Source organism: Myotis lucifugus, unplaced genomic scaffold (genome assembly GCF_000147115.1).
Source record: "Myotis lucifugus unplaced genomic scaffold, Myoluc2.0 scaffold_108, whole genome shotgun sequence".
In the NCBI taxonomy this organism is placed as follows: domain Eukaryota; kingdom Metazoa; phylum Chordata; class Mammalia; order Chiroptera; family Vespertilionidae; genus Myotis; species Myotis lucifugus.
In genome coordinates, this window is record NW_005871156.1 from 1,253,613 (window position 1) to 1,281,112 (window position 27,500).

At 45.2% G+C, this 27,500-nt stretch overlaps 1 protein-coding gene across 1 annotated transcript in view; it reads right to left on the reverse strand.

Annotated features, from left to right (window-relative positions):
* Window positions 1-27,500, reverse strand: part of ANTXR1 (anthrax toxin receptor 1) — a 217,431-nt gene that overhangs the window by 37,916 nt on the left and 152,015 nt on the right. Inside the window, exons 15-17 of the mRNA XM_006092977.3 lie at window positions 23,401-23,496; window positions 21,696-21,863; window positions 11,370-11,450 (exon numbers count right to left, since the gene is read on the reverse strand). Coding sequence (XP_006093039.1) covers window positions 11,370-11,450; window positions 21,696-21,863; window positions 23,401-23,496 — 345 coding nt within the window. The remainder of the gene's footprint in view (window positions 1-11,369; window positions 11,451-21,695; window positions 21,864-23,400; window positions 23,497-27,500) is intronic.

Below are 27,500 nucleotides of genomic sequence, written 5' to 3' on the forward strand. Positions count from 1 at the left end.
GATTCAACCAAAAGACTTTCAGGCCAGAAAAGAACTTCCTGCCAGCCTGGGGAAGGGTGATTCTCAATTGAGTCCCATCCCAGAGTCACGGACTGTCCCTAGAGATGATCTTTCCCAATGCTCTCAGCTGGAGGACAGGCCCACTGCAGCCAAGTGGCTAGACATAAACACCACATTTGAACAAAGTAGCAAACTTCCCAAAATGTTATGCACTTGGGTGAATTTTACCCTAGAACCAAGCCCTACCTCCCTCAATCCTGATTCTATTTGGAAGGAAAAAATGAGGTAAGTGAATTTGAACAGCGGTGTCTTTATTACCCAACTCTGTCTCATTCAGCCTCTATTTCTCCTCTGTTTGCTATTTGCAGTTTGGTACTAGGATTTGACCTTCTGTTTCTGCAGCTGTTTGAGAGATGAAGCAATTCAAAGGTGTAAGTCCAAAGAAAAACTATAAAATGATGACTACGATGGTGATGATGATGATAATGATGAGTGTGTGAATGTGTGTGCATGTGAAGGATTCGAAGGCAGAGGGAGGGAAGGAGGAGGGAGAGCCCTCAACCACATCAATTGCGTCCACATTTATTTATTTAAAGAGACCTTCTTCTGAGGGGGAAAGAAGTTGGTGCAATAAAAAATCTCAAGATGGTATATTTTGCATCATCAACTTTAGATTTGGCTTCTCTGAAGAAAATTAACTTGGCAGGTTTTGGGTACAGTTTGGTTTTTGCTGTGAACAGAGGATGCCTTGAACTTTTTATTTTTTGAGTTCAGGAAAATAAGCCAAGAATTCTAAAAACTCATTTCACTCTCCAATGAGATAGTGGAGGAAAGGTTTCCAAGGGTGAGAACCAAATAAATTCTACTGGGAATTCAAACATCCAAGAAGGTGCTGTGCCAAAATACATCACACCCTCTAGGAACATTTCCTACAATTTGCTTTTTCTTTCCCCTTTAAAAAATGACCTACTCTGACAAACATTTATAAAAGGTCAGGAGAGAGTGGCCAGCAAATTAGACTTTCTCTCTGGATTCGTTGGGGAATTACAACCTGGTATCAGATACTAATAGACACTTTGAAGATCTCTGTTTCCTCAATGTAAAAAAGTCAATATAAAGCTTACTGTCTATCGCAAAAGGAAAGACTAATCTTCACATAAAGACTTCAATTTGTAGATAACTTGGTTCTTTTAATTACCAATGATTTAAATGTTTTTATTGATTTATATTTTTTTTAGAGAGAGAGGAAAGGAGAGGGAGATAGAAACATCGATCGGCTGCCTCGTGCACGCCCCTTACTGGGGATGGAGCTCACAACCCAGGCATGTGCCCTGACTGGAATCGAACTGGCAACCTCTCTGTGCACAGGACGACGCTCAACCAACTGAGTCACACTGGCCAGGGCAACATGTGCTTTCTGAATTCTTATCTCTGGTGGGCTCAATTCCTATGGAATGTCAACCAGCTTCGTGTATTCTGGATGCTCAAATGATCACTTGGCACCACATTGTTTGGTGATGTTGGGAAGCTGATGTGCTGGTACTCAGGCCAGGTGGAAGTTGTTTCACCAACTAGCTGTTCAAATGTGAATGTTTGTTTCTTTACACACACACACACACACACACACACACACACACACACACACACACGGTCTTATCAGCTCACATAAAACTGGTTTTAATTATTTTAATTGCCTAGTAAACAAAAAGTGACTTAAAAATTATTATTAAATTAAATGAAAGAATTAGGCAGTAAGTGATATGCAGTATGATCAAAACTTGGTAAAGAAAAAAGATAATAAAGGTAAAAACTCCATTAACCAAGAAAATGCTTTCTTGGTGACTATAAGAAATGGAAAGAAAATTGTTACAGGGATGATAAAATTGGGAGAACCCTTTGGATTGATTGAGCAGTATTTTCAAACGTATCTAAAGCAATCCTAGTGGGGAACTGCTTTCCATTTTCAAATGATGAGACCTTTGCTAACCCATGTGGTACCTTTGTGTGAACCAGGAAAAGGCACCCCTCTCCTAGGTAGAATGCCACCAGGGGGCAGATGCTCAACGCACAGGCACGGAAACATGGAACAGACTGATGGATCTCAGAGGGAAAGGGGAGGGTGGGAAGAGATTAACCAAAGATCTTATATGCATACTAGAGGCCTGGTGCACGGATTCATGCACTGGTGGGGTCCCTCAGCCTGGCCTGTGCCCTCTCACAATCCAGGACCCCTTGGGGGATGTTGGACTGTTGGTTTCAGCCCTATCCCCACAGGCCTGGCTGAGGGACCCCACCAGTGCACAAATCCGTGCACTATAGTCTAGTAACAATATATTCAAGGAACCTGATAGGGGGTTTTCTTGGGGGTGGAATTTTGAAGTGAACTGCTTATAACATTGCATCCTGAATTACCCACGTTTCTTACATGAAACGGAGACATCCACCTAAACCTAAAGTAAATGCTGACACAGAGAAGCCATGGGATTCCGAAGAAGTGACTGGTCTCCTCCTCATCCTCTCTCTTTGGAGCTCTACTCCCATCTGCCCCACTCTGCCAGCCTCATCACCGGCAAGACAGAAATAGGTTCCTCAGCTTCCTGCCCTCTCACCCATACCTGAGAGCCCATTTTGGGTCCTGACACTCATGCCACTAAGGAAGAGTGACACTTCTGGCCTCTAGGTCCTCTAAGCCCTTCTCCACAGGGCTCCTGCACTCTATCAATGAGCTCTTCTCTTCCTCTTCCTCTGCTGGGCCTCTATCATGAGTGCTTAATCGTGCTCAAGTCCCTATTTTAAAAAACAAAGAGCCCCTTTCAACTCCACCACCTCCCATTCTCTTCTAAGCTTCTCTCCTACCCCCATCATTCCACTTGGTGAACCTCGGTCACCAAGGTTGCCATGACCTTCTAACTACTAGTCTATAAAAGACTGGTGTCAGCTTGCATCTAAATTTTCCATCAGTTGGCACTGTTGACCCTACCTCCTCCATGAAGTGTCATCTCCTCTCGGTTTCCAGGACTCCAGACTCTCCTGTTACATCATCTCTTTCTCAGGCTGCTCCTCCTATGTTTCCTTCTTGTTTCCCTTTTTCTTTCCCCACCCTAACTTAAAGGATGTGACCTGGGGGTTCAGCACTTGGCCTATTTCTCTTCTTTCTGTACACGCTCTCTCTGGTTTCCCATCTAGTCACAGTGGTCTTGCCTGCCATGGTAATGACTCCCAAATCTTCCTCCAACTCGGGACTCTCACCAGAGCAAATTGCCTCATACACAGGTCAGGACTAGGGTGAGGCAAGGGAGGCATCTAGGGCCAAACTCTAAAAAGGCGCTCACTCTCAGGTGCCTGCAGGTGCCCACCCTGCACGTGCATGATCCTGAGAGAGAGGGCCTCCTCCAAGTTTGTGCCTGAGATGCCTCCCTTGCCTCACCCTAGCCCTGCTCCTGGCCACTGGTACCTCAAACTTGCTAAGTTAAAAAGGTACTTCCTCATCTTCCCTCCCAGAGCTGTCCTCTTCCTGTGCCCTCATCTTGGTGAATAGTGTCACAGCCAGGTCACTTAGGCCAAACCCTGGAGCTCCTCTTCAACACCTCCCTCTCACTCATCCTCCACATCCACTCATTCTGTCTCCTCAACATCTCTTGAATCCAGACTCTTTCCTCCTTGCCCACCACGGCTTCCATTCAGGCTGCCACCATCTCTTGTTGCCACCATCTCCACACTGCAGTCAGAGTGACTTCTAAAACACACATCTGACACACTCCTACTTAAAGCACCTGCAGTAATTCTCCACTGTCCTAGAGTTGGCTTCCGTGACCAGCTCCCCATGCTGCCTCCTCTCCACACTCCCTCCTCTCACTGCCTCTCACTCTGTCTTCTATACATCATTCCTGTGTCTCCCTAAAGGAGCCACAGGCCCACTCTGGATCCTTGCTCAAGCTTCCCTCTCACTAGAATATCCTCCTTCCACAACTCTTCTTCTGGTTTCAGCATCACTTCCAGAAGCCAAGGCTGGTGACATGCCCTTCCTGGGCGTATCCCCAACATCTCAACATACTCAACTCCACCACAGCTTTTCACACGGGGTTGTGCTTGGGGACTTGCCCATTTGTTCCTGCTTCGTAAGGGCAGGGGCACAGCTAATTAATCGGTGAGCATCCAGTATCAACAGGGTGCTAGGCTCATCATAAAATACATGAAGGACTTAAGGAATATCTAGTGTGCACTTTCAAGTCTGAGAGTCCTGAATTTAAGCCTTGGAGTCCTGAATTCAAGCCTCAGCTTCACCTCTTACCGGTGTGTGTCCTTGAGAATGTTAGTAACCTCCCTTGAGCCTCAGTTTCTGCTCTGTACAATGGAGATCATAGTTATTCTCAAAGTTATTGTGAATGGGTTTGTGCTTCTATAACAACCTGCTTCTCTTCCAGATCATACGCTGAGCTCCAGGAAGCCAAAATTTAAGTCCTATCCTCATTGGTGTCCCTAGTGCCCGGCCCAGTGATGGGCTCTTAGTGGGAGCCACAACAGATGTTTGATGAAAGTTGTCTGAGGGAAGGCAGCCAAGGTCAAGGAGGAAAGAGAAAGGGGTAATGCAGAGAATGTGGAGGAAGAAAAGAGAAAGAGAGAAACAGAAGGCTCTTTCTCTGAGTCCACTTATGTGACAGAATCTCATCTGCTTTCGAAGGACGGGGCTGAGGACGCTCTCTCCCCCTAGAGGTAACTTGCCCAGATCACTTCTGTGACAGTAGGAGGACTTGGTACCCATGTGACTGGAAGCTCCCTTATTGGAAGCAGCTGCGCAGAAGGCAGTAGCCCTGGGTGAGCTCTGGGAGAGGATTTCACAACCTCTGTGCTTCAGACAAGCTTCAAACATTGTTTACGTACACTTATGTGTGTGTTTCCTGGGTCTCTTCTGATTGCAAGGAGGCCCAGCTTTGCAAAACAAGCTCAGTGTGCCTTAGTATTTTGTTTGTGCTGATAGTGATGGAATGCACCAGTCTCCCGGTTCCAGATCTGGGAGAGACCCAGGAGTGGAAAACAAAGAAGACATCCAACCCCAGTGGCTTTCTCCCAGAGCTCATGATGTGAAGTGGGGTTTGAGTTGGGGTAAAAATGATCGGAGAGGGTTTGAACTGGTTGATATATTGACTGAAAAGACCTACAAGACAGAGTTATATGTTCTCATTTCCATCCTCTTTACCTAAGGAGCAGCAATAATACAGCAGCCAGAAGCTATGTTAACCACCTTCTTGATAGGAGAGGGACTTGAAAGTACATGGAGATTGTAATCATCCATTTCCTGTATGCTTGTGAAGCATAGGGTTTCTAACGAGTATGGGGAGTTGCCTTCAAATTATTTCCAGAAGGAAAGAGAAGATGCTGCCCTGGATGAAAAACAAGGAATTGGACCAGATCATTGCTTCTCACCCTTGGCTGCCCAGTAGAATCACCTGGGGAGGTTTTAAAAGCCCCCAATGTCCAGACCTCATCTCAGACAAATTTAATAGAACTTTTGGGGTGGGGCCCTGGCATCAGTGCTTTAAAACTCCCAGGTGACCACACCTTGTAACCTGGTGGAGAATCACTGGATTCCAAGGGTTGTGCAGTTCCTTATGTTTCTGCATTTGTACTTAGTAATCCAGGAACAGAACTGTCTGCAGTTGAAAGGATGTCTCTGCAGCTGGTTGGGGCTTAATATTTAGATTTAAGTTAGGCCAGTTATTCCCCAATTGTGTCAATAGATTAGACTATGAAATTATAGATAACTTAAAAATATGTTTTAAAAGTTAAAAGGTAAATGACAAACTAGGAAAAACGTTGGATTTCTATATAATGTTAGACTTTAACTTTCATAAGGTAAGCACCGTATACTTAATGCATGGCGGCACAAGGTCTGACACATAATAAGTTCTCAAAACATTCTATATATATAAAAGCCTAAGCGATCGTTACGACCAGATGACTGGATGACTGGCCAGTAGCTATGATGTGCACTGACCACCATGGGGCAGGTACTCAATGTCAGGAGCTGCCCCTGGTGGTCAGTGCACTCCCACAGACAACCTCCCAAGGCTGGCCAACCTCCCGCGGTCCCTTCCCTCGGCTGGCTAGCCCCAATCGGCCCCAATCGCTGGCCAGGCAGAGGGACCCCACCCATGCATGAATTCGTGCACCGGGCCTCTAGTTGAGTAATAAATGTACAACAAAGGAAACATTCGTGAATGTGCACATTATTTGACAACAAGGTTACTGATTAGAGCTTCATTTATACAATAAACATTTAGAAATAAATGTCCAAAAAAGAGAAGACAGCAGAAATATTATGTCACAGATAGACAATAGAAAATGACATGGTCATGAAAATGATATTTTACCAGGATAGGTGGTTAAGCAAATGAACATATAAAAACCAATTCTAAAATATCTAATAAAAAATGGGCCAAGGGTATGTATATGCAATTGACAAAAGAGAAAATAAACATTTAAAAAACTGTTCCACCTCAATGATAAATTAGGTGCAAATTAAATTAGCACCAATCAAATAGCTAAATTTAATAATATTGGTGAACATCTGGGGAGATGGGCATTTGATAGATGTGGATATGAGGGTTAACCCATGTTTCAGGAGGGCAACCTGGCAATATTATCAAAGCTTTTAAAGTTCTGCGCGTTGTCTTGTTTTGGACACTTATTCTAAGGAAACATTCGTGAATGTGCACATTATTTGACAACAAGGTTACTGATTAGAGCTTCATTTATACAATAAACATTTAGAAATAAATGTCCAAAAAAGAGAAGAAAGCAGAAATATTATGTCATAGATAGACAATAGAAAATGACATGGTCATGAAAATGATATTTTACCAGGATAGGTGGTGACAAGGAAAGATAATTTCTTGAATATGGTTAAGTGATTTAAAAAACAGGATTACCAAATGGGACACATAATGTGATGACTAAGAAATGACCAAGTTACTAGTAAAAGCTCTGAGGGTGCCTTTAAGTCTTTCTCAGATAAACATTCTCAACCCCTTCTGCCATTTGTCCTTGAAAGGTGAGCACATCTTCTGAATCTGAAGAGTGGCCCAGGTGTGTAGGAAGGCTTGGGGACCATCCTGGAAAATGCTCACAGGACACAGGCTCTAATTTCCACACTTTGCTTAGTTTTCAAATGCATTCTGCATTGGCAATGCCCCTGGACAGCCTGGGTCTGAACAGCAACTCTTTGTGTTTACGGGGGACAATGAGAGTATGGCCAAGGTGATGATTTATTGGGCAGCGATGATGGGAAAGGCATTTCCAGCAGAGAAATTAGAATATGTAAAGGCACAGAGACTCAGAAGCATGTTTAGGGAATGGTGAGCAATTCCAGGAGACCAGGGCCGATATGGCGTGATGAGGGAACCTGGGGTAAGTAGCAGATGAAGTGGAAAGAGAGGCCTTTCTAACTCAAGCTAAGGATTCTGTGCTTTTTCCTCATCTTTGCAGATCTAAAGCCTTGGAATGGCATGTTGAGATCTGTGTTTTAGAAAGAGCACAGCGGTGGCGAAGTACTGGAGGCATGTTGTGAGGGATGGTTTAAGCAAAGGATACCATATGCTTAGCGCACTCTTTGAATTTTAGGGTCAGATGTGTTGCTGGTTTGCTAGTTAAGTGGTTTCTTCTGGCACTTCCTCTTTTATGTTGGCCCAGGACTTCCTGATGGGCTCTAAGGAAAAACAGGATTGTGAGCCCACCCCAGGCAGAAAGAGCAAGATGGGTGGTGGTGGACAGAAAACATTCAGGTCTCCCGCTGTGGTCCCATTCATGTTTTCTCTGACCTGGGGCTTGGACAGCTCTGAGGAGGTGGGCACCCATCCCAGGAAAGGGTGTGGCTCTGTGCTCAGGCCTCCCCCAGCCATCTGCTCTGCGGTGGGTCCTGTAGGTGCTCAGCCCTTTCAGCAGCCTCAAAGCTTTGTTGGGCAGACAGAGTCTGCATCTGTAGGGTTGGGGTGGGTTAATGGGGGGAGTGGGGGAGACAGGAACTGAGAAGGAAGAATTGCCAGGTTTCTGTGAGGTCTATGTGCATTTGAAAGAATTTAGAAATCAATTGAGAATGTAATTAGGTGATTTTTGTTTGTTTTTGTTTTAAATCCAGAACCTGTGACTCTTGTTCATGTGCACATGCCTGGATGTAGTCATTTTGAGTTTATGGAAAATGTGGTCAGTCCCATAAATCAGTGCTGAGGAATTCTCAAGAGTCATCACCATGTAAGTAATGTAGGTTTGTTGAAAGTCTCTTAAGGTAAAGCAAAACAAAACAGAAAAAGGATATAGACAGAGCTACGATACAGTCCTCCCTTCCCTGGAATTCGCCTCTGAGTTGCCACGGGGCAACTTTGAATTCTTGTTCGTAACTAATCTGTGACTATCTTGTGTAACTCTGCATGTACATCAAGATGTTTGTGGCCATCATCATAACTATAGGGACACAATTCTCTGCATCTATTTCTCCTGTGTGTCTTAAAATTTTAGCAGGAGTGCTATAAAGAAAGCCCACCTGAAAGTAGGCTGGACAACCATAATATTTCGTGGCAGACCTAGGTCAATGGTGTCCTAATTCTTTGACCTCCTGGGCTTCAAATCTATTGTTTCATGTGATTGGATAATGAAAATCCAAGGTGTTGTGTTTCTTAAAAGCACACAGACTATCTTCACATGTTAATACAAACTTTCATTCAAAAGTAGTAAATATGTGATTCAATTTAGGTGTGATGCATTAGGGGAAATTCATTGTTGCTGGATTTAATCCATCAGCCTCCCTCCCCACCCCCTCAGTTGGTTCTTATATCTTACATATGATAATATATCTTTCCATCCCTCCTTTTTCCAAACCCTCCCACTTCTCAGGTTGACCCAGTTTGTTGGGGTCCAACCCCAGCAGGCCCAGGGGTTCCCAAAGGTGTGGATGGAGTCGGCAAAGAAGGAATGACAACGTTCAGTTGATCAGCAGCCTAGCCAGGTTCTCTTGCCAGGTTTTTGTGTTTATTCTCCTGTTACATCTGTATTTATACCATTTGATTTTAATCCTATCCATTCTATCCCAAAGGTTAGGGAGTTTGTTATCCCCATTCCAAGGTCACTACTCTATTGTTCTGTTAAGCTACAAGGAAGTAACTGAAGGAGATTATCCTAAGTAAAGATTATGTAGCTTAAGCGTGATTGTTCGTAGTTAAAGTGATTAACTACCCAGCTGGCACTTAGTTAAGGGGTTTTACTGATTTATTCCCTTCCTTAGTCCTGTTAATCCCTAACTCCAGGGAAAAATTCCCACCTGGGGAAACAACCTTTCTCGGAGAGGGGACCTTGGTTAAAACACATAGCGCTAAGAAGGGGAGCAAACATATTAAGAACAGTATGCCATATATGCCAGGTCCCTTGAAATATATGCTGTGCAGATGTTTCTTCCCTGCAGCGACTGTGTCAAGCAGCAAGGATGAACCGGCTTCCAGCACCAGTTTATGAATTTGTTTTGGCCAGAATGGTCAGTGGAGATGTTTTTCAGTTGCTCTGAAATGGGCTTGTACCAGCATGTTCTGTCACAAAAGATAGCACGTCTGACCCTGAGTGTAGGTTGCTTACTGTTTTTTTCTTAATCTGTTAGATGAGTCTCATGTATGCTAAAATGTTTTTAATTTTCCACAGAAACCGGATGTATAGCTTATAAGGTCAAATACCACCCTGAGTGTCAAGTTTACGGCCTAGGCTCATACTGCAAAGTTTGCTCTAGCAGTGTGTTTTTGTAGACCTTCATAGACAAAATACATATTTCTTATGCCACAAGGGCCAAGGTGGCCAAGTATTTCTACGACTTGGTTTCTTTCATGCCATACTTGCCTGCTGTCCTGGCTACAACCTAGAGCAAGAACAGCTAATTGGGCAGTAGCTTGCACAAACTATGACTCTTTAGCGGTTCTCAACCTGTGGGTCGCGACCCCTGAAAATACATCTTGCATATCAGATATTTACATTACGATTCATAACAGTAGCAAAATTACAGTTATGAAATAGCAACAAAAATAATTTTATGGTTGGGGGTCACCACAACATGAGGAACTGTATTAAAGGGTCGCGGCATCAGGAAGGTTGAGAACCACTGCTAGACCATATCCCCTCAGCCACACACTATCTATTGTCACCAGGTGCGAAGGAGAGGAACCTGCCTAACAGGTTCTGCTCTCACGTTTTATTAGTTGTGTCATGCTGAAGGGTGGGCATGGCAAATATATGGGCATATTTGATACACATTGATTGCAATTTGGTTTGAATTTTTGCACCAACCCTCCACGGATAGTAGAAAAGCATAAAGTAAATAATCATAATAAATGACTATGTGTTCAGTGTTGGTCAAACGCTTTACAAACATTGCCTTCTCCAATCAATCACACTATGAAGTAGTTATCATCTACTTTATAAAGATGAAGTTCGGAGAGCTTAAGTGACTTGCCTGGAGTTAACTTCCAGCCAGGAAAGAAGAGAGATTCAAGCCCAGCTCCACCGGACTTGAAGGGAGCGCTGAGTCAGGCATTTCATTGTGCTTTTGGGTGAATGTACCTAATTTCTTGAGAAGAAATAGAAGATGCAGACTGCTGACAGTTGAGGGAGAATTTGGTCCCAAGCTTTTGCTCTATTGAACTTATGGAGGAGAGACCATCTCTTACAAGGAGACATGGCAATGATGTGATTTCAGCAGAATTGAGGTTGTTTCCAGTGTTGCTACGATCTGAACAGGGCAAGTGATTCAGCTCCTCAGCTCCCTCGTTTACGAAACGAAGACACGGGCAGATGGTTTCTCAGGTCTCTGCTGGCTCCTCCCTTTCTAACTCCTCTTAGTTGGAGATGCTCTAAGCTTGGTCTGGACACTTTTGGGACAAATCCTTACCCGGACGGAAAGTACTCCTTTGCTTTTGGACCATTTGGGCCCAAAACCTGCTGCTGGAAGATGGGGGGACTCTTCTGTGGTCCCTGTTCCCTTGCCCCATCTTGGGGCTCTGGCACCCTGTTTGTCGTCACTGCCCAGGGTGGTGAGGAGCAGCAGGCCTCGCTCCTGCGATGGCCCAACGTCAGAACCAGCCCCCCTTTATTCACTTACCGTACCTATAACTTAAGTTCGGGCCCTAGGAAGCTAAACCCAACCTAGCCTGACAAAATCCTTTTCAGAAAAGCAAGTCAAAAGTCAACGTCTTATAAAACCCATAGTTTTGTAAACTAGTATCTGATTTGTCATTGCATGAGATAATAGCTGGATTTGTTTACCTGGAGTTATTCTAGCTCTACAAACACAGAGAGAGACAGAAAATGACTGTGTGTGTGACACCATTTCTGAGTCCTACCGTGTCTCCTGGCTGTGGACGCATCACGGACACGCGGTCATATCCTTTCCTTAGTAGGACCCACAAGGCATCGAGTTTTCCCTGAAATAAAAATAAAGCACCAAGATTACATAGGCAAGCAGACCAGTGGCCAGCACAGACCTGTGCAGTTCCCATGCTCCTTCGGTCATGTGAGAACACAGCACCGGCAACGTGGTTGTGACAGGGTAAGGGACTCTTTAGTCCCTGAATTCAGAAGCGAAGAAGAGACACCTACCAGAGGACCTGATGCTCATGCAGGATACACTTGAGATTTCAGTGCAGCCCCAAGTTTACAAACACAGAGACCTTCATTCAGGCTGTTGGCTTTTGCCCTTTCACATTCCTGGGCATATCCTAACACAAGTCTATCTTTTCAGCTTCCATTAGAGTTTTTTTCCCTTCCTTAGTGCCCAGAGTTCACAAATGAAAACAGTGATGATAGATACAGGAAAATTACTAAACAGAAGTGTTTAAGGGCAAGACCAATGAACGGCCCTTAGGGTGCAGATACCTGGCTGTCCCCTAGGCTCACTAGGCAGGAATGACTTGTTCAGGAATCCATGGCTCAAGGGATATTTTACCAAAAATCACAGATGGCCTCAAATCACAACCTCTTTGTAGTTGTGGGTAATTGGTTGAATCTGAGAAGAGTGTCTCCCCAGTATGTGATGAAGGCAGTCTCATGCCTCTGGCCATTCTAGTGCCCAAGACACGCTTTATGGAGGCTGGTTTCTGCCATTGCAAATACCAAACAAACAAAAAGGCATTTATTTAGCTTTGTTCTTAGTATTACCCCTGGTTGGTGACTCCATCAACAGGCAGCAGTCCCCTTTACTTTGCCTCATTTTTTGTCATTGCCCTCGTGGTAGGTGGAAAAACCCTCTCCTTCCACCTTTACTGATGGCATCCTATTCTCTGGAACCTGTGAACATGTTGCCTTCCATGGCAACAATAACTTTGTAAATGTGATTAAATTAAGAATCTTGAGCGGGGGAGATTATTCTGTGTTAGCCAAGTGGCTTTCATTTAACCACATGGGTCCTTAAAAGAGGGGGAGGAGTATCAGAGTCAGAGGAAATGTGCCCGCTGAGGCAGTCAGAGTGATCCAAGTGACAAGACTCAACCCACTGTTGCTGGCTAAGAATTAGACAGACATGGGGTCCAATCCCAGCTCTCCAGTGAACAAGCCTTGTGCCTTTGGGCAGGTTAGTTGGGAGGGAGCTATAAGCCAGTGAGTGGATCTGCCTCTAGAATCTGGAAAAGACAAAGAGATGAATTTTTCTTCTAAAGCTTCCAAAAAAACAAACAAACAAAAAACCCCAAAAAACAAAACGCAGCCCTGGCCTCACCTTGATTTTAGCTCAATAAGACCCATTTTAGGTTTCTGACCTCCAGACTGTAAGATAATAAATTTGTATTGTGTTAAGTCACTAAGTTTATGGTGATTTGTTACAGCAGCAATGGGAAACGCATACAGCCCTTATCACTCCCTGACACATTCTATGTTTATTTGCTTATCATCTGTGTTTGCCAACTGGAATGCCAACTCCGTGAAAGCAGGTGTCACTGGTTTTGGGAACTGCCGTGTGCCTAGCCCTGAGGACAGCATCTAATGCTCAATAAATATTTGTTGGGTGAATGAATGTATTCAGTGCTACTAGGTGCTGGGCTCAGTGCTTTTACATGTGTCCTCTCATTTCATTCTCCCAGCAGCCCCAAAGGTTTATGGTGAGGAAATAGATGATCAGAGAGGTCAATTAACCTGCCCAAAGGCACAGCTTGTTCACTGGAAAGGTGCGATTGGACGCCATGTCTGTCTAATTCTAAAGCCCATATACTTTCTACTATACTGATGGCAGATTCTTCCTCGGACAATTCTGGCTGGACCACCTGAGTTTAGATCCTTTAGAATAGAGTTTCTAAACTGTAGGTTGCAAGTCTTTAAGTGCTTATGAAACAATTTTGTATGTTAGGAACAGAATTTTTAAGAAATAAAATAGGATAGAAAAGAAAAGATTAGAGTTAATTGCACATGGTGAGGATAAGTATTATTTTGTGTATTATTTTGTGAAAAATGTGCGCGGGTGTGGGTATGAGTGTACATGTGTGCACAAATGGACACGCATAGGCAAATACTGGGCCAACATGTATTTCCCACCTGGGTCTCAGGCAGACATGCTGGAGAACACGGGTCTGGAAGAGTCTCTGAGGGATGGTGCTGGGAAGGCTGGGGGTGTCTAGAGAGGTCAAGTTCTGTGACACGAAGCTCTCACAGTGGCAATGTTAACTGAAGAATACCACGTCGAAGACTTCCTGTTCTGAAATGATTTTCTAGTGGGTTATATTCAGATACCAAAAGTATGCTCTTGAACCTTTATCATTTGTTGCTCAAGTTCTTGTGGGTTAACTTTGCCTCGCTAAGTGCAGTGTTTCTCATCTCTTTTGGCAAAGTATTTACGAAAGCCTCTGAAAATATTTTGAAATGACTTTAGAATGCTGTGTTCAGCATGGTTTTCTGCATTCAGTCCGTCTCAATCAGCAGTTGCTTGTTTTCCTTTAGGGTTCTTTGGGATAAGCATTTATATTTCAGCCTATAACCAGGTGGGTTTCCTGGAAGAAAGCCTCTTTTTCTTTTTCTTTCCCCTTTTTTTGGGTGACTAACAGTATTCGGTTTTGTAAATCAGCCCACCCACAGCACTCTGGACGCTAGTCACTCAACTTCTTGACAAATGAGGGGCGATGAGGTAAGGCTGAAAGAAAATTGGGCTGTTGAAGCATATTAATTAACCCAGCAGACATTTAAAGCTACATGCAGAGCAAAAGAGCAGAAGCCACCTAGATGTATAACACCAGGAAAACGGGTCGTAAATTACGTTTTTCTTTGTGTCAACAGATCATAGTGTAATACTTAAGCACAAAATGACGGAATTCAGACTGCCTGCGTTTGTATTCTGGGACTATCCCTCACTGGCTCTGTGGCCTCGGACAAGTTGGTTCATCTCCCTAATGCTTACTGTTCTCATCTTTAAAATGACGATAATAATACTGTCTGTCCCATAGACGTGGTCTGAGGCTTACAATCAGACAGGCACTTGTCTCATAGAAAGTATTCATTAAATGTTATCTATGATCATGGTAACGCCATTACGATGACCATTTGGGAGCCTCTGTAGAAAGACAGAAAAGAATGTAATGCAGAGTGGAAGGAGCCAATAATTTGAACTTTATTAGCATGTACCTCCCCATCCTCTCTTCTGTGCTTTTTCAACACTTTCTCCCCTTTCTCTTGAGCCACACTTCTTCTTCAGCGTGACAGTGTCGGGCTTCTCTAGCAGTGCTCAGTAGCCCCAACACTCCACCAAAGCTGCTCTTGCTAAGGCCGCCCATGGCAGCCCGAGGGCCAAGTGTCTCCGCCACCTTTGTTCCTCTTTTACTGGATTCTTCCGAGAGATCTGACATGCTGGGCCTCTCCCTTTGCACAGGCCCTGGGCTCTTGTGCCATCAGCCTCTGACTGCTCCTCCCTCTCTCTCCGGTGAGTCCTTTTCAGCCTCTTTTGCTCCTCCCTCTGCCTACACTCTGGTGTTCCCCTGGGTCCTCTTCTAGTCTCACCCCAGGCTGAGGCTCACTCTGACTACTCTCAGCCAGTCTCACTTCCCCCCTTTCTGCTGATGCCTCACAAATCCTATCTTTGGCTTTGTCTACTCTTCAGCTCTCGATCTGGGTATCCAGTGACTTATCAAATCTCAGTTGTAACCTAGACATAGCACAGGTATTGAAAACCAAACACCACAAATTGAACTTTCTTTCTCCAAACGTGCTCCTCCTTTTGTAAACCCTGCCTTGGTTCACGGCACCATCCATCCAGATGGGCAAGCTGAATCCCCCTCCTGCCCCCGCCCCCCATGTCTGAATCCCACCACACCTTGTGAATGTTCTCTCTGTAACAGCTTTCCAGCCGTCTCCTCCTGTCCACTCCTGACCCACCGTCTCCAGGGCGCTGCCTTGGCCCAGGCTCTTATCTTGCCACTCACTGTCGTAACAGTTTCCTGATTGGTCTTTAACTTTTATACTCCCTGTCTTCTCTCCTACTTGAGTACTAACAGATTTCATTGCTAGTTTAAATGAATGCATCGCAGTTAATAAAATAAAGCAAGAAACCTCTTACTAAAGGTATGTATTTGGGCAAGTTACCAAGCCTCTCTGTGCTTTGGTCTTCCCAATGAGAGTCGTATTAGTTTTTCTTTTGAAGGGTTGCTATGAGAAATAAAGGAGCGAGTGCATGGAAGGGCCTGGATCTGGGCCTGACTTATGGCACAGGCTTCCTCCAGGCGAGGGCTTCACCCAGGTGAGTTGCTGTTGCTGGACTCTCCTGGCCCAGGTGAGACTCGCTGGCTCTAGTTATATCCTCAGTATGCCGAAGTCTGGCTGTCCCACACATGACCCGAAAGCCCCCATTCTTTGGCATCGAAAACCATCTTATTAATCCATACATTCAATACCTCTTTCTATGCCTATATCAGGTAGCTTTTTAGGCAAGAGCCGAAGGAAGCTGTAGAATAAGTATTATAACCAAGAAGAGAGTAAAGAATAACTCTGTCAAGTCAAAGAGAAATGCCTAGCAAAGCTCGTGGAGCCTTGATTTCTGAATGTAGGCAGAAGCCTGTCATCCAAGACGGTAGCTAATGTGCTTATTAGTAGCATCCCCTTGGGGCCAGAAGAGCCTCAGGGGGTTCTTTCAACCAGTCCCCGGGCCTCATGCCAAGCCTGGGGAGGACCCTTCGGGTTCACTCCACCACTTATTCTAGCTTTGAGCGTCCACCAGGCGCAGGCTTCTCCACGGGACACATGCAAGATGCTGGTCCTCACTCCCCAGGAGAAATGCCCAGCTGCTTCTGTGAGCTAAGAGATTCGCCCAACCCCCTGGCCCGCCCCCCCCGCCCCCGCCCCCCCGCCAGACTGTATTAGCTGACGTTTAAAAATAGCTTTCTTTCATTTGAGACACGTTGACTATAAAATGAGAAATTTACCATTCCAGGCTCCCAACGCATCTCAGCCTCGGACAAAAACTTCCGATCCACAAAGTCAGACAAACCAAAGATCCTATGTCAACGCGAGCTTTGTTTCTTCCTAAATGATAAGATTGCGCCGGGGAGGCTTATGCCACGGGCACTCAAAGCACGTGGTGCGTGGCCTGTGCGGCTGGGTTTTTCTTTCCTTTTTCTTTATTTATCTATTTTGGCGAGCAGCAGCTGTGTCTTCTTTACTGGCTCGTCTGCCTCAGCGGAAGTTAGTCAGAGGCTGAGAATTTTGAGAGTGGTTCTACTTATAGGGCCATGATAGACTAACACTGGAATTTTTGCACCTTAAAATATATGGTAAATATCGTGCCCCATGCTTCCCTTCAAATGAAATAAATTAATGCATAAAGTTGGAAACTTTTCCTACACCCCTCATCCCCCCCCCATATACACACTCACCCCCACACATGCATGCATACACACACGGTAATTGCCCTTTGCTCCTTCTTCTGTGGGTCTTTGTTAAAAAAAAATGTTGGGAACCTTTCTGAAAAGTAGCTGAAGAGGGACAATAAAAGTCTGTTCAATGTCAACCGCACATCTGACAACATTTAAAGCTCCAGGGTGTTTGACTGAGCTGCATACAGCTTCATTCCGGATAGTTCATGACTGAAAGCTGCTTGATTACAAGGTCAAGGGGCTCAAGGCCAAGGACAACAGGTGGGCCTAACAGAAATGAACAGAAGATTGCCCCCTCCCAGGCCCTGCAAGCAGCACAGGCCACTCTGGCTCTTAGAGGGAACAGCCAGGCTGCCTGGCCCGCCAGGGTCTGGCTTTTGTCCTGCGGCTGTCATTTCTGTCATTTCCAGTCATGTGGAGGAGCTACTGGAAAACGAGAAGAATGGTTTCTCTGAAGGCTGCAAGCCTTCCAGCGAACCTGAACACAGTCCTGGTTTTAATCTATCTGGTGGCCATATATCTGGGCATGACTTAACTTGTCTGAAATGGTCAGTCCCGATTTAATGAGAAACATGGGGCGCTGTAAATCCAGGGGGTGGAAACCAAGCAAAGGAAAACTCAGGCCAGATAGTCATGGGCCTGGAATGAGGAAAGGGTGAAGTGTGGTCAGTGTGGTCAGTGCCTTAAATTAGACGGGGGATGGTGGAGAGAAGCCCACTGTGGACTCCGCTTGGTGAATTCCCACTGGGTTTGCTTAGCAAATGTGCTCACCTGCTTCTCAGATCTATTTTATGAAATGCATGAAAAAAGTGAGTCAAACGCAATACATTAAAAGATGTATATGATTCCCATCACTTTCACTGGGGCGCTAGGAGTCTCCCCAGGACCCCTGGGTGGGGGTATTCTCCCTGTGTATAGTAGGGGCGGAGGAGACTGGTTTGTCTCCGTGAGCTGCCTACCCCCCCTCCATCCCTGTGTGTCTCTGCCTTCCTGGCTCTGTGCCTTGGAAACCTGACCCCTTCAGATGGCATCATCTGGTTTCCCTTGGGTTTGGCCAATAGGAGGCACCAGAAGGAGATGAGAGGGCAAGATTAGGGAGAGGCTGGGGTATTTATCCCTTCTACTCCTTCCCTGACCCCCTGGCTCCAACAGTGGCTGCATTCTTATAAGGCAGGGCTCTGCAAACATATTTTTCTTTTTTTCCATTTATCCCCTCTATGCCCTCTTCCAGCTGCCCCCGCCCCCCGCAATCACCACACTGTTGTCCATGGCCATGAGTTCTCTCTTTTTCTGTTTTGTTCAATGCCCCCACCTCCCCCAATTCCCGCCCCCCCCCGCCCCCGCCCAATCAGAGCTATCTGCCTGCTCTCTATCTATGAGTCTGTCTCTATTTTCCTTGGTAGTTTAGTTTGTTCATTAAATTCCATATATGAGTGAAATCATATGGTATTTATTTACTTTCTGAGAAGGACCATAGAGTAAATATTTTAGGCTTTGTGGGTCAACAGGCAAACGAAAGGATATTATGTAGGTACTTATACAGTGATTTAAAAATATAGAAACTATTCTTAGCCTGTGGGCCCTATGAAAGCAGGTGGCAGGCCAGGCTTAGATTGCTGACCCCTCTCTATGGCCACAGTTCCCATTGGGTGGCTTCAGCTCTAGAAAACTGGCTCCACTGACCCCATCTCTCCTCCTTGCCCTCATGCCAAGGGGTGTAACAGCTCGGGTCCCTCCCTTAGCCCTGCCCACACCTGTGCTCGTTTAACCCTGTTGCGAGTGCCTTCTGTTTCCTGCCAGGAGTGTGACAAATCCAGCGAGATGGTCCAGGAAAGGGAAGCAGAGTTTCCGGTACTTCATGAGGCTAAATGCTTTGTCCAAGGCCTGGCGATGCCCACAGGCACTCTGGCTGGAGTGGGGCTCATCCTGGAGCATGCAGCACGTTCAATAGGATTAACACTGACTTTCTGGTAGGAAGTCTGCCCGTCTTTTGGACAAACAGTATACATTTTGACTTTTGAATTTCTTTCTGTGCCTCTATTTTCAAACTTCCTTGTCCCGGCCATTCCTCACCCCATTTGTCCCAGATATGCATAAGATGACCTCTCTTTTTCTCTCCTTCCCTCGAAGAGATAGCAAGAACAGTGTCACCTTCTTGGAACGGAGGGTACCAAAGCGATCTGTGTGCTCCAGGAGAGTCTAACTGGCAGGAAGCTCTGGGAACGGTTTCATAATTACATCCTGTGCCTCAGCTCTGTACCACCAGAAGGTGGAGACCCTAGTCTGTGCCAGGTACAGTGCTGTTCACTACCAGGTCTAAGGTCAGGTAAGCATAATGGGTGCCTTCCAGGGGTCAGCTCTGGTGGAGAGAAGACTCATAAACATGCTCAGTCACACCAGAGCAACGGCACATCTCCCACCAAGTGATGTGCGCTGAGAAGCGTGGGCATGAGCTGCTCCGCCAGCAAGGGGGCGGTCACCCTTTCTCAGGTGCTAACGAGGGAGTCTGGTGAGGCGCTGAGCCAGTCCACCGGCATCACAGGTCTTCCCGCCTGGCCGTTTGGGTGATTCTTTGAGACTCAGATTCCCAGCCACTTGGTATGAATCCAATAGTTGTGTTTGTGGGAAAATGGACTATGAAATCCAGTGTGGTCTCCTTATCGAGACTCCTGACAAACCCACGAGCTATGATCAGGGGCTCTTTGCCAGACACCTCAGGGAACCCCCATTGGAAGACTGGCTGGGACCTTCGTGACAAGTTCTTAACTGGGCTTGTTAAAACCCAGGTTGCTGGGGTCCCATCCCCCATGTTGTTGATTCAGTGGATCTAGGTTGGGGCCTGAGAATGTGCATTTCTAACAATTCCTGGGGGATGCTGATGCTGCTGGTCCAGGGGCCACTGTGAGAACCAATGATTTAACACAAGGACAAAGGAGGGGGCTCAAGAGCAGGGACTGTGGAGGGAGCCGTAACAGGGGCAACAGAAGGTTATCACTTGGGGAGTTTAGATGTGAAATTTGAAAAGGGAAGCTTTGGGGGGAAAATAATTTTATTTGATGAAAATAAGTATGCAAGTTGTGATGGACGGTATATCTTTGAAAGCCTTTTGTGAGACTCCGAGTCACTAGGTTTGAGACACTAGGTTGGGCCTGGGAATCTGTATTTTTAAAGCTTTCCCAGGTGCTTCTAATGCTCAGCTAGGTTGGAGAACCTCTGTACGCTCCGTATCCGGCAGTGCCTGGCACATAGTAGATGCACAACAAACACTCAATGAATTGCTACTAATTCCAAGTGGGTGTTGGAAATGCTTTTAGATTCCTAAACCTAGTTGTCCACATCCTTATTTATTTCATAAAACTCAGTCTTAAACCCCCAGTTGATAAAGGAATAATGTGCTGTTAAGCACAACTTAGATTCTTCAAACAGAATGCATATTCTCTCAATGTCTAAGAATACAGAAATAAAAACCTGGTTGTAACCAAATATGTTGTGTTACTCAGAAGGTATAGATGGCTGCAAACGACATCAAAGAAAAACCCCTTTCGTCTTCATCTCTGAGATCCTCTGCGGCTCCTTCCTGTCTGTGCACGCATGCACGCTACTGCGGGTTCCACATTAGAAAACAACTACAAGCAAACAGCTGTTAGTCAAGCAGCTACATTTCGCCCACAGCTTTCTAGAGTTCAACCCACTGCCCCAGGGGTTTTATCTTAAAAAAGAATCTCACTGCTTTAAACACAGGCGAGCCAAAATGTAAATACCTTGCAATTAGTGTGGGCATAAGCTGGCTCGGCTGGGAAAAGACAAGTACCAATAAAGTGTCACTTGCTGTTTAAAATGGTTATTCCTTTGATTTCATAGGAGATGGGATATTCTGAGCAAATAACTCAGAGAATGATGAATGTTATTTTTACTGTCATTGGAAGAGGGGTAAGGCTATGCGTTTGTGTGTGTTTGCGTGTGTGTGTGTGTGTGTGTGTGTGTGTGTGTGTTTGTGAAGAAAGCAGGCTTTTTTACTGAATCTTTCACTTGAGGCCTTGGAGTTGGTTCAGTTCTGTTTGGAGCACAGAAATAGAGGCTGTAGACCTGAGTTGGGGGTCTTGGGCTCCGGACCTGGGTCGAGTGAGGACTTTACTTACCTCAGTTTTCTGAAGGAGTTTTATGAAATGAAGAAATGGGGACAGACTCACTCAGAGTCTTTTCAGCTATGATTTTCTCATGCTCTTTGACAATTGGCAGAGTGCAGATGTTAATGGGCAAGCCTGAAGAGCAAGGGTATTGAATGAATCATGTATATTCCAAGACATTTGTACCCCAGAGCAAGAGAAAAGAGCCTCCAGGAAGCATGAACTGCCTCCTATAGTTTAAAGTTCCTAATAAGCCAGAGAGATTTTAAGATTTGAAGCTATGGGGGGGAGAGAGATGGTGGAGAAAAAAGGGGTTTTGCTCGAAGCCAGAGAGAGTGAGTCCTAGATTGATGGCCAACTCAACCCACCAGTATGGCGGGAGCGGAACGGCAAGAGGAATTGCTTACCAATGAAATGAGATGTTATACAATTTATAAAGATCCTCTGGGGTTACTATCCAAGTCCACCTTCATTCCGCTACTTTGCTATGATGGTTTAAAAAAGCCTAGTTCTCAGCCTTGAAAATGCAGAAATTGAGAAAAAGTAAGTCCCTGCACGTTTAAGTCCACGAGTTGAGAAATTTGTTCCATTGTGATAATCTGGAATTTGGTTTGATATTTCATCATGTCAAAGAGTCTGATTCTTACTAAAAGTGCTTTATCAGGAGTGAGGATGGATTTGTAAGTAGAAAGAGACCCACCTTGATGGGAGAGTACCACTTCGGGGGGGAGGAGGGCCGCCGCATGTTGTTGTTGAGATTTCGAGGCTCAGGGAACTCGTACTCCTGCTCTGGCATTTTGACTCTCGCATTCTTTGCCTTTTCCAACTTAGCACCTTCTTCTGTGGAGCCCTTTTCTCCCCAACGGACCTAAATTAAATAACATACAAAAAACCAAAATGACAAAATAAAATATGATGCCCCCAGAGAATGGGGATCACAAATACATATGTGATAGGCACCCAGTTGCTCCCCCCTCCTCAATTCCTTTGGGCTTTGAGGGCCAGGGAAGAGGGAGGTGTGGGAAAGGGAAAGGGCGAGGGCTGAAGGAGCGGAGAGAGAAAACCACGTGGATGGATATTTAGGGGTGGAACTGTCCGGGCCGTGGGGACAGCAGGTGCAAAGGCTTTGCAGGCGCAGGCACGGACTTGGATTTTATTCCAGGAAGAGAAGAAACCACTGGGGGTTTGAGCAGATGAGCGAACTGCTTCAACTCATGGTGGACAAGATATGGGGTGTACAGTTAAAAGGCTGTGCCTTCCATTTCTCCATCTAATGCCTCACAATTTACGTCCCTACCAGATCCCAAGTATGAGTTTTCATCAGTTTGCTTGGGTTTTCCATCAGTGAGTAGTCAGCACATAGATATGAGTACAGCAGTCCTCCCTTATGCCTGAGGGATGTGTTCCAAGTGGATGCCTGGAACTATGAGTAGTACCTAACCCTATATATACTACAGACTTTCCTATACACACATACCTATGCTAGAGTTTAATTTAGAAATTAGGCACAGTAAGGGATTAACAATGATAACCACTAATAAAATACAACAATATAACAATATACCATTATGAAAGTTATCTTTCTCAGGAAACTAGCATGAATTTCCTTTTCCTTCTTCACAAATTTCATGGATTGAGATTTGTTCTCATTCTAGATCTTAGCAACCTCCGCATATGATTTTTTTTTCTTTCTTGGGAATCGAGAGTTTTCATCTTTTTACTCAAAGGTAACATTTTATGGCTTCTCTTCGGCATGTGCAACCTGCCAGCATCACTGCTCTTGGGCTTTGGGGCCACTGTGAAGTAAAACGGGTTGCCTGAACACCAGCACTGCAATGCCTCGCCAGATGGTCCGATAACTAAGACCCCCGGGCTACTAACTGACTAACCGGGGACGAGGAGCATCTACAGCGTGGATACATGTGCTAACGGGGTGATTCACGTCCTAGGAGGGATGGAGCGGGACGGTTCGAGATTTCATCATGCTACTCAGAATGGCGTGTAACTTAAAATTTAAGAACTGTTTATTTCTGGAATTTTTGGACCATGTTTGACTGCAGGTAACTGAAATTGTGGAAAGCGAAACCACAGATAAGGGGGGAAGGGACTACTGTACATTAAGCTGTTCTCTTACCTCCATCCTTTTTTTTTTATTAATCCTCACCCGAGGATATTTTTCCCATTCATTTTTAGAGAGTGGGAAGGAGGGAGGGGTGAGGGAGAGAGAGAGAGAGAAACATTGATGTGAGAGAGACACATCGATTGGTTGCCTCCTTCACCTGCCCTGACTGGGGCCAGAGATCAACCTGTAATCCAGGTAAGCACCCTTGACCAGAAATCAAACCCTAAACCCTCCCGTATCCAGGCAATGCTCTAATCACCTAGCAACACCGAGCAGGGCTTACCTCCATCCTTTTAATGCCTCCAACTCCTCGCCCACCATAATAAGAGGCATCCACCGTAGGCCACTTTTTCTTAGGCAGACCATCATCATCTTCCTCCTGCAGAGAGAGTGTGGACATGAAGGAAGCAGAGCACACGCTGTCGGTATATGGCCACGGTGGCAACATGGACAAAAGGAGACTGTCTGGGTGAGATGATAAAATAAAAACAGAAACCTCCAATAACAAAGTAATTCACAGTATTTCCCCCCATGATATAGTTTCAGAAGGCTTGTGATGTCAAACCAGGAACCTTAGACATCTTACATATATGGTTAAACTTTACAGCTGGAGGCGGATATGTGTGTGTCTGGGTGTCATCTATGAAATAGGGCTTCCCTGGCCTAGTGCTATTTTCCAAAGGAGAACCTAAAATGATATCATCCAAAACTGAACATAGCAGCACCAAGAACACAAGAAACTCCAATAATAAAGCTGCTTTACTCAATAGGAAACGGAAATGGCTTGATGAGTCTCCTGAGTTTTTAAATGACAGGGGGACAACCAAAAGAGATCACCTAATTGAGCCTTTCCATCGCCCAGAAGAGGACAGTCGGATTCAGAGATATGAAGACATCAATGGAACTCAAGTTCCAGTCAGGTTTCCTGATGCCTTGTCCCAGGATCTTTCCCCCACACTTGCACAGCCAGCTGCCCTCACTCTCATCTCTTCCTTCCTTGCCTAGAGGACTTGCTGTCGCCTCTATTTCTGGGCTGTGCCTGAGTGAGGAGGCGGGGCCAGCCTCCTGCGCATGTGCAGGGACCCGTGTTTCCACAACAGGAAATGCCAACACTTAAATCAGCTCCACGTGCTCCTGATCCACTAAGCCTGCCGTTTAATCCCCTGACCCGAGCTTGCCTGCCAAAGTCAAACAACAGCAGAAGACAACACAAAGGCCCAAGCTTTGACCAATGAGAGAGTTGGAATTTCCCTGCAGTTACCATGGCTCTGTTTATACATTCTAGAGACCGGAGGGTTTTGCAATCTTCGGATGAGAAGGGAATCTTTGATGTGTCTTTGGCCAAAAGTTGGTGGATTAAAATCACAGTGCCCAGCAATTCCACTAAGAAAACCGGCAGCACCCGGGGTGACCCTCACATCTAATGAAGTACAAGGGCTCTTGGCAAGTTGCCCTCACACTGCTCTTCAAGGATGTAGCAGGGAGGGGAAACCGCCAATGTAGAAATACTCTATGATTATTGGATGACAGATGGATAAGCTGATTTGCTTTGTCTGAGCAAAGCAGTAGGAATCAGGGGTTGGTGGGCAGTCGGCAGAAGATGAGCAGGAAAGAGTGGAACTGAGCTACCAGTACCCACCTGAGGTGATGGCTGAGACCCTCAGCAGCCGGAATGACAGTGATGCTACAGAAGAGGTTGCTTAATATTCGGTCAGGAGTTATTCATCGGCTGCACTGTATACTTTAATCCTTTGGCAAAAGTCCCTATGCAGATGGCCTTGTGCCAGCGGTGCCTTTGGGGGAGTGTGGAAATCGAGTTTGTTAGGTGGTGTCCAGCAAACGAAGAAGGGGAGTTATCAGAGGAGAGGCATGAAGTAGGAGTTAGTGGTGCCTGGAGAAACCACAGAGCTTGGGGAGTGCTGGTTTCCCATCAGGGGAAGTTATGTTTAAATCTTAAAGGATGTGGTGGCCCCAGACATCCAGTTGGCTGATGTTCGGGTCACATTTCTCAGATGGTAGAGGACCATCTGACCTGCTTGTCCTCAGGCAGACCTGGGCATGTCCTCGGTCACAGTCCTGCTCTAGAAAGAAATAGCTGTAGACTCTGAGGTCAGATGCACACATTGGGTTAGCCCCAAATAGGCTTAGTCCCGTGCTGCCCTCAGACACTGAACTTTTCTGTCTTTCCAAACATGTCAGGCTTTTGTACGGCTCCATGCCCTGGACAACACCACAGTCTTGATGTGCACAGCTCCCCCTGGAGTTGTGCATATAGATGGTGGCCCTCTTAGACTCAAGCTACAAGTTCTTTAACATTCCTGCTTCTCTGATATCTAGATGGCCAGCTTGACCCAAATAGGCTCTCAAACCCCGATTCACTGCAGGTGCCAGAGGGAACTATCTATGGAAAGGAAAATGGAACAGAAACAGAATCGAGCCCAAGGAAATAGTTTTAAATCAGCCTTTGAATCCATTTAACATTTCGATGAACCATAACCCATCTTAAATCCTTGTGATAAGCCCTGATAGTTCCAAATAAGAACCTTTATTTGTCCATTGCATCTTTCACTCACCTGGCCACTGTGGCTGAGCCCCCTGAGCCAGTGCAGTGTGATATTTTGAGAAAAATAAGGAGGATACAGCTGTCAACACAATTGTTCACATTTATAGAGGAGTAAGTTTTGTGAGGGTGATGACATGAAGTAAGTAAAGGGCAAAGGCCCCAGAAACTCCCAGGCCCAGGAGGCTCTGAAGGGCTGAACCTAAAGTAGAACTGGCTGCTTATGTCATCTGAAGTCTTTGGGGATAAGTCAGAGAAGTCATCCTCGATGTCAGTCTTGGAGATGAATCCCTAGGAGTGAACTGAAAAATCCAGCAACCCCTTTGCAAATATAAAAATTCCAAATGACCTAAGATTTCCTTGTTCTGAGCTGTAGAACATGTCATGGCACCAACATACCCTTCACATACACACCATGGCTAAGGATGATGCAAAGATTTTCTTGTATTCTTCAATAAAGAATAGTGTATTCATTTTTTTTAGAAGTAACGTGTCTTTTTTTAAACTACTGAAATATTGTATACTGAATTCTGGGCCTGTTCTAGTACTCCTGTTTGGCATGTACACACGTGAGTGCGTGTGTGAGTGTGTATCGGTGTGCAGTTGATGTCCACTGGCGGTAGATTAGCCCTTCACTCCTCCAGAAGGGGAGGCTACTCTGGCTGTCTGTGTAGACATAGCTGTGAGGGACCCAGGACTGCTAGTTTGTCCTAGACAACTTGTATAATTTTCCCATCACTTAGTTATTTACATCTAAAAAATTCTTGCCTCCGAGAAATCGTTGGGATCAGTAAGCGTGATCACAAACCTAAAAATAAGTTCATCATTCAAAGGCAGGTGCTTATTGTTAACTGGATGCCCGTCCAGTGTCAATGCCTTCAATACACCCCTCTCCCTCTCACACAGAGTCAGAAAATCCATGGAACTACTTAGAACGAAACCAGCAGCTGAAGTGCTCTATTATTGGTTTCTCCCATAAACTGTCAATTATTGGGAATAACTAGAAACTCAGTGAGGAAACCTCACTCTGCTGCCTATTAGAGCAGAAATGCCCCTCTCAGTTGTTAAAATGGAGTTTCCTTGCTTTTGCTGAGATCTTGACATTTCAATTAATTTTTCTTGGACCCCCTCTTTATACAGAAGTATCACTGTTGGTTGCATGGAATCTCAAAAAGTCATGGCTTTTTATGTTGTGCATACTGGTGTTCCTTATTAAAGAGAATCACTGTGGAGCGCATTATAAAGTTGTGTTCATTCTTAAAGTTCATTATTTAAATAGATATTTGTCTCTTGGGATAAGATGCTAATAGATCTGATGAAAGTTGGGATAACAGATCCTTGACTTGCTGATATATGGATGGCAGAGAGTGACTTCATATAGCTAGTAATTGAGTGTTAGACAACAGGCTAAGCTCTCTGGGGATAAATCAAGGATTAATTAGATATAGATCTTCATCTTTAACTAGCTAATGATCTTAAACATTGACGCAGAAGGAAGAGTCAATGAAACACCCTGGGAATGCAGAAAAGGGAGAAATGAGAAATGAATTGTGACAGGAGGAATTAAAGTGTGGTTTCAGACATTGTAGCACCTGAGCTGTGCCTGAAGGGCTGGTGGGATTTGAACCCAGGGAGCTGGAGTGGAGAAGGTTGTCTGGGTTCTGACTATGATTTTCAGGGCATTGTGTAAAATACTCTGTGCGGGCTAAGTTATATTCTCTGTTTTTGTGGGATTTCTTTATTATTATTATTTTTTCTGCCAAAACACATTAGGTGGGAGATTAGGGCTGCTTAACGCCCAGGGCCAAGGGACTCTCATGGCC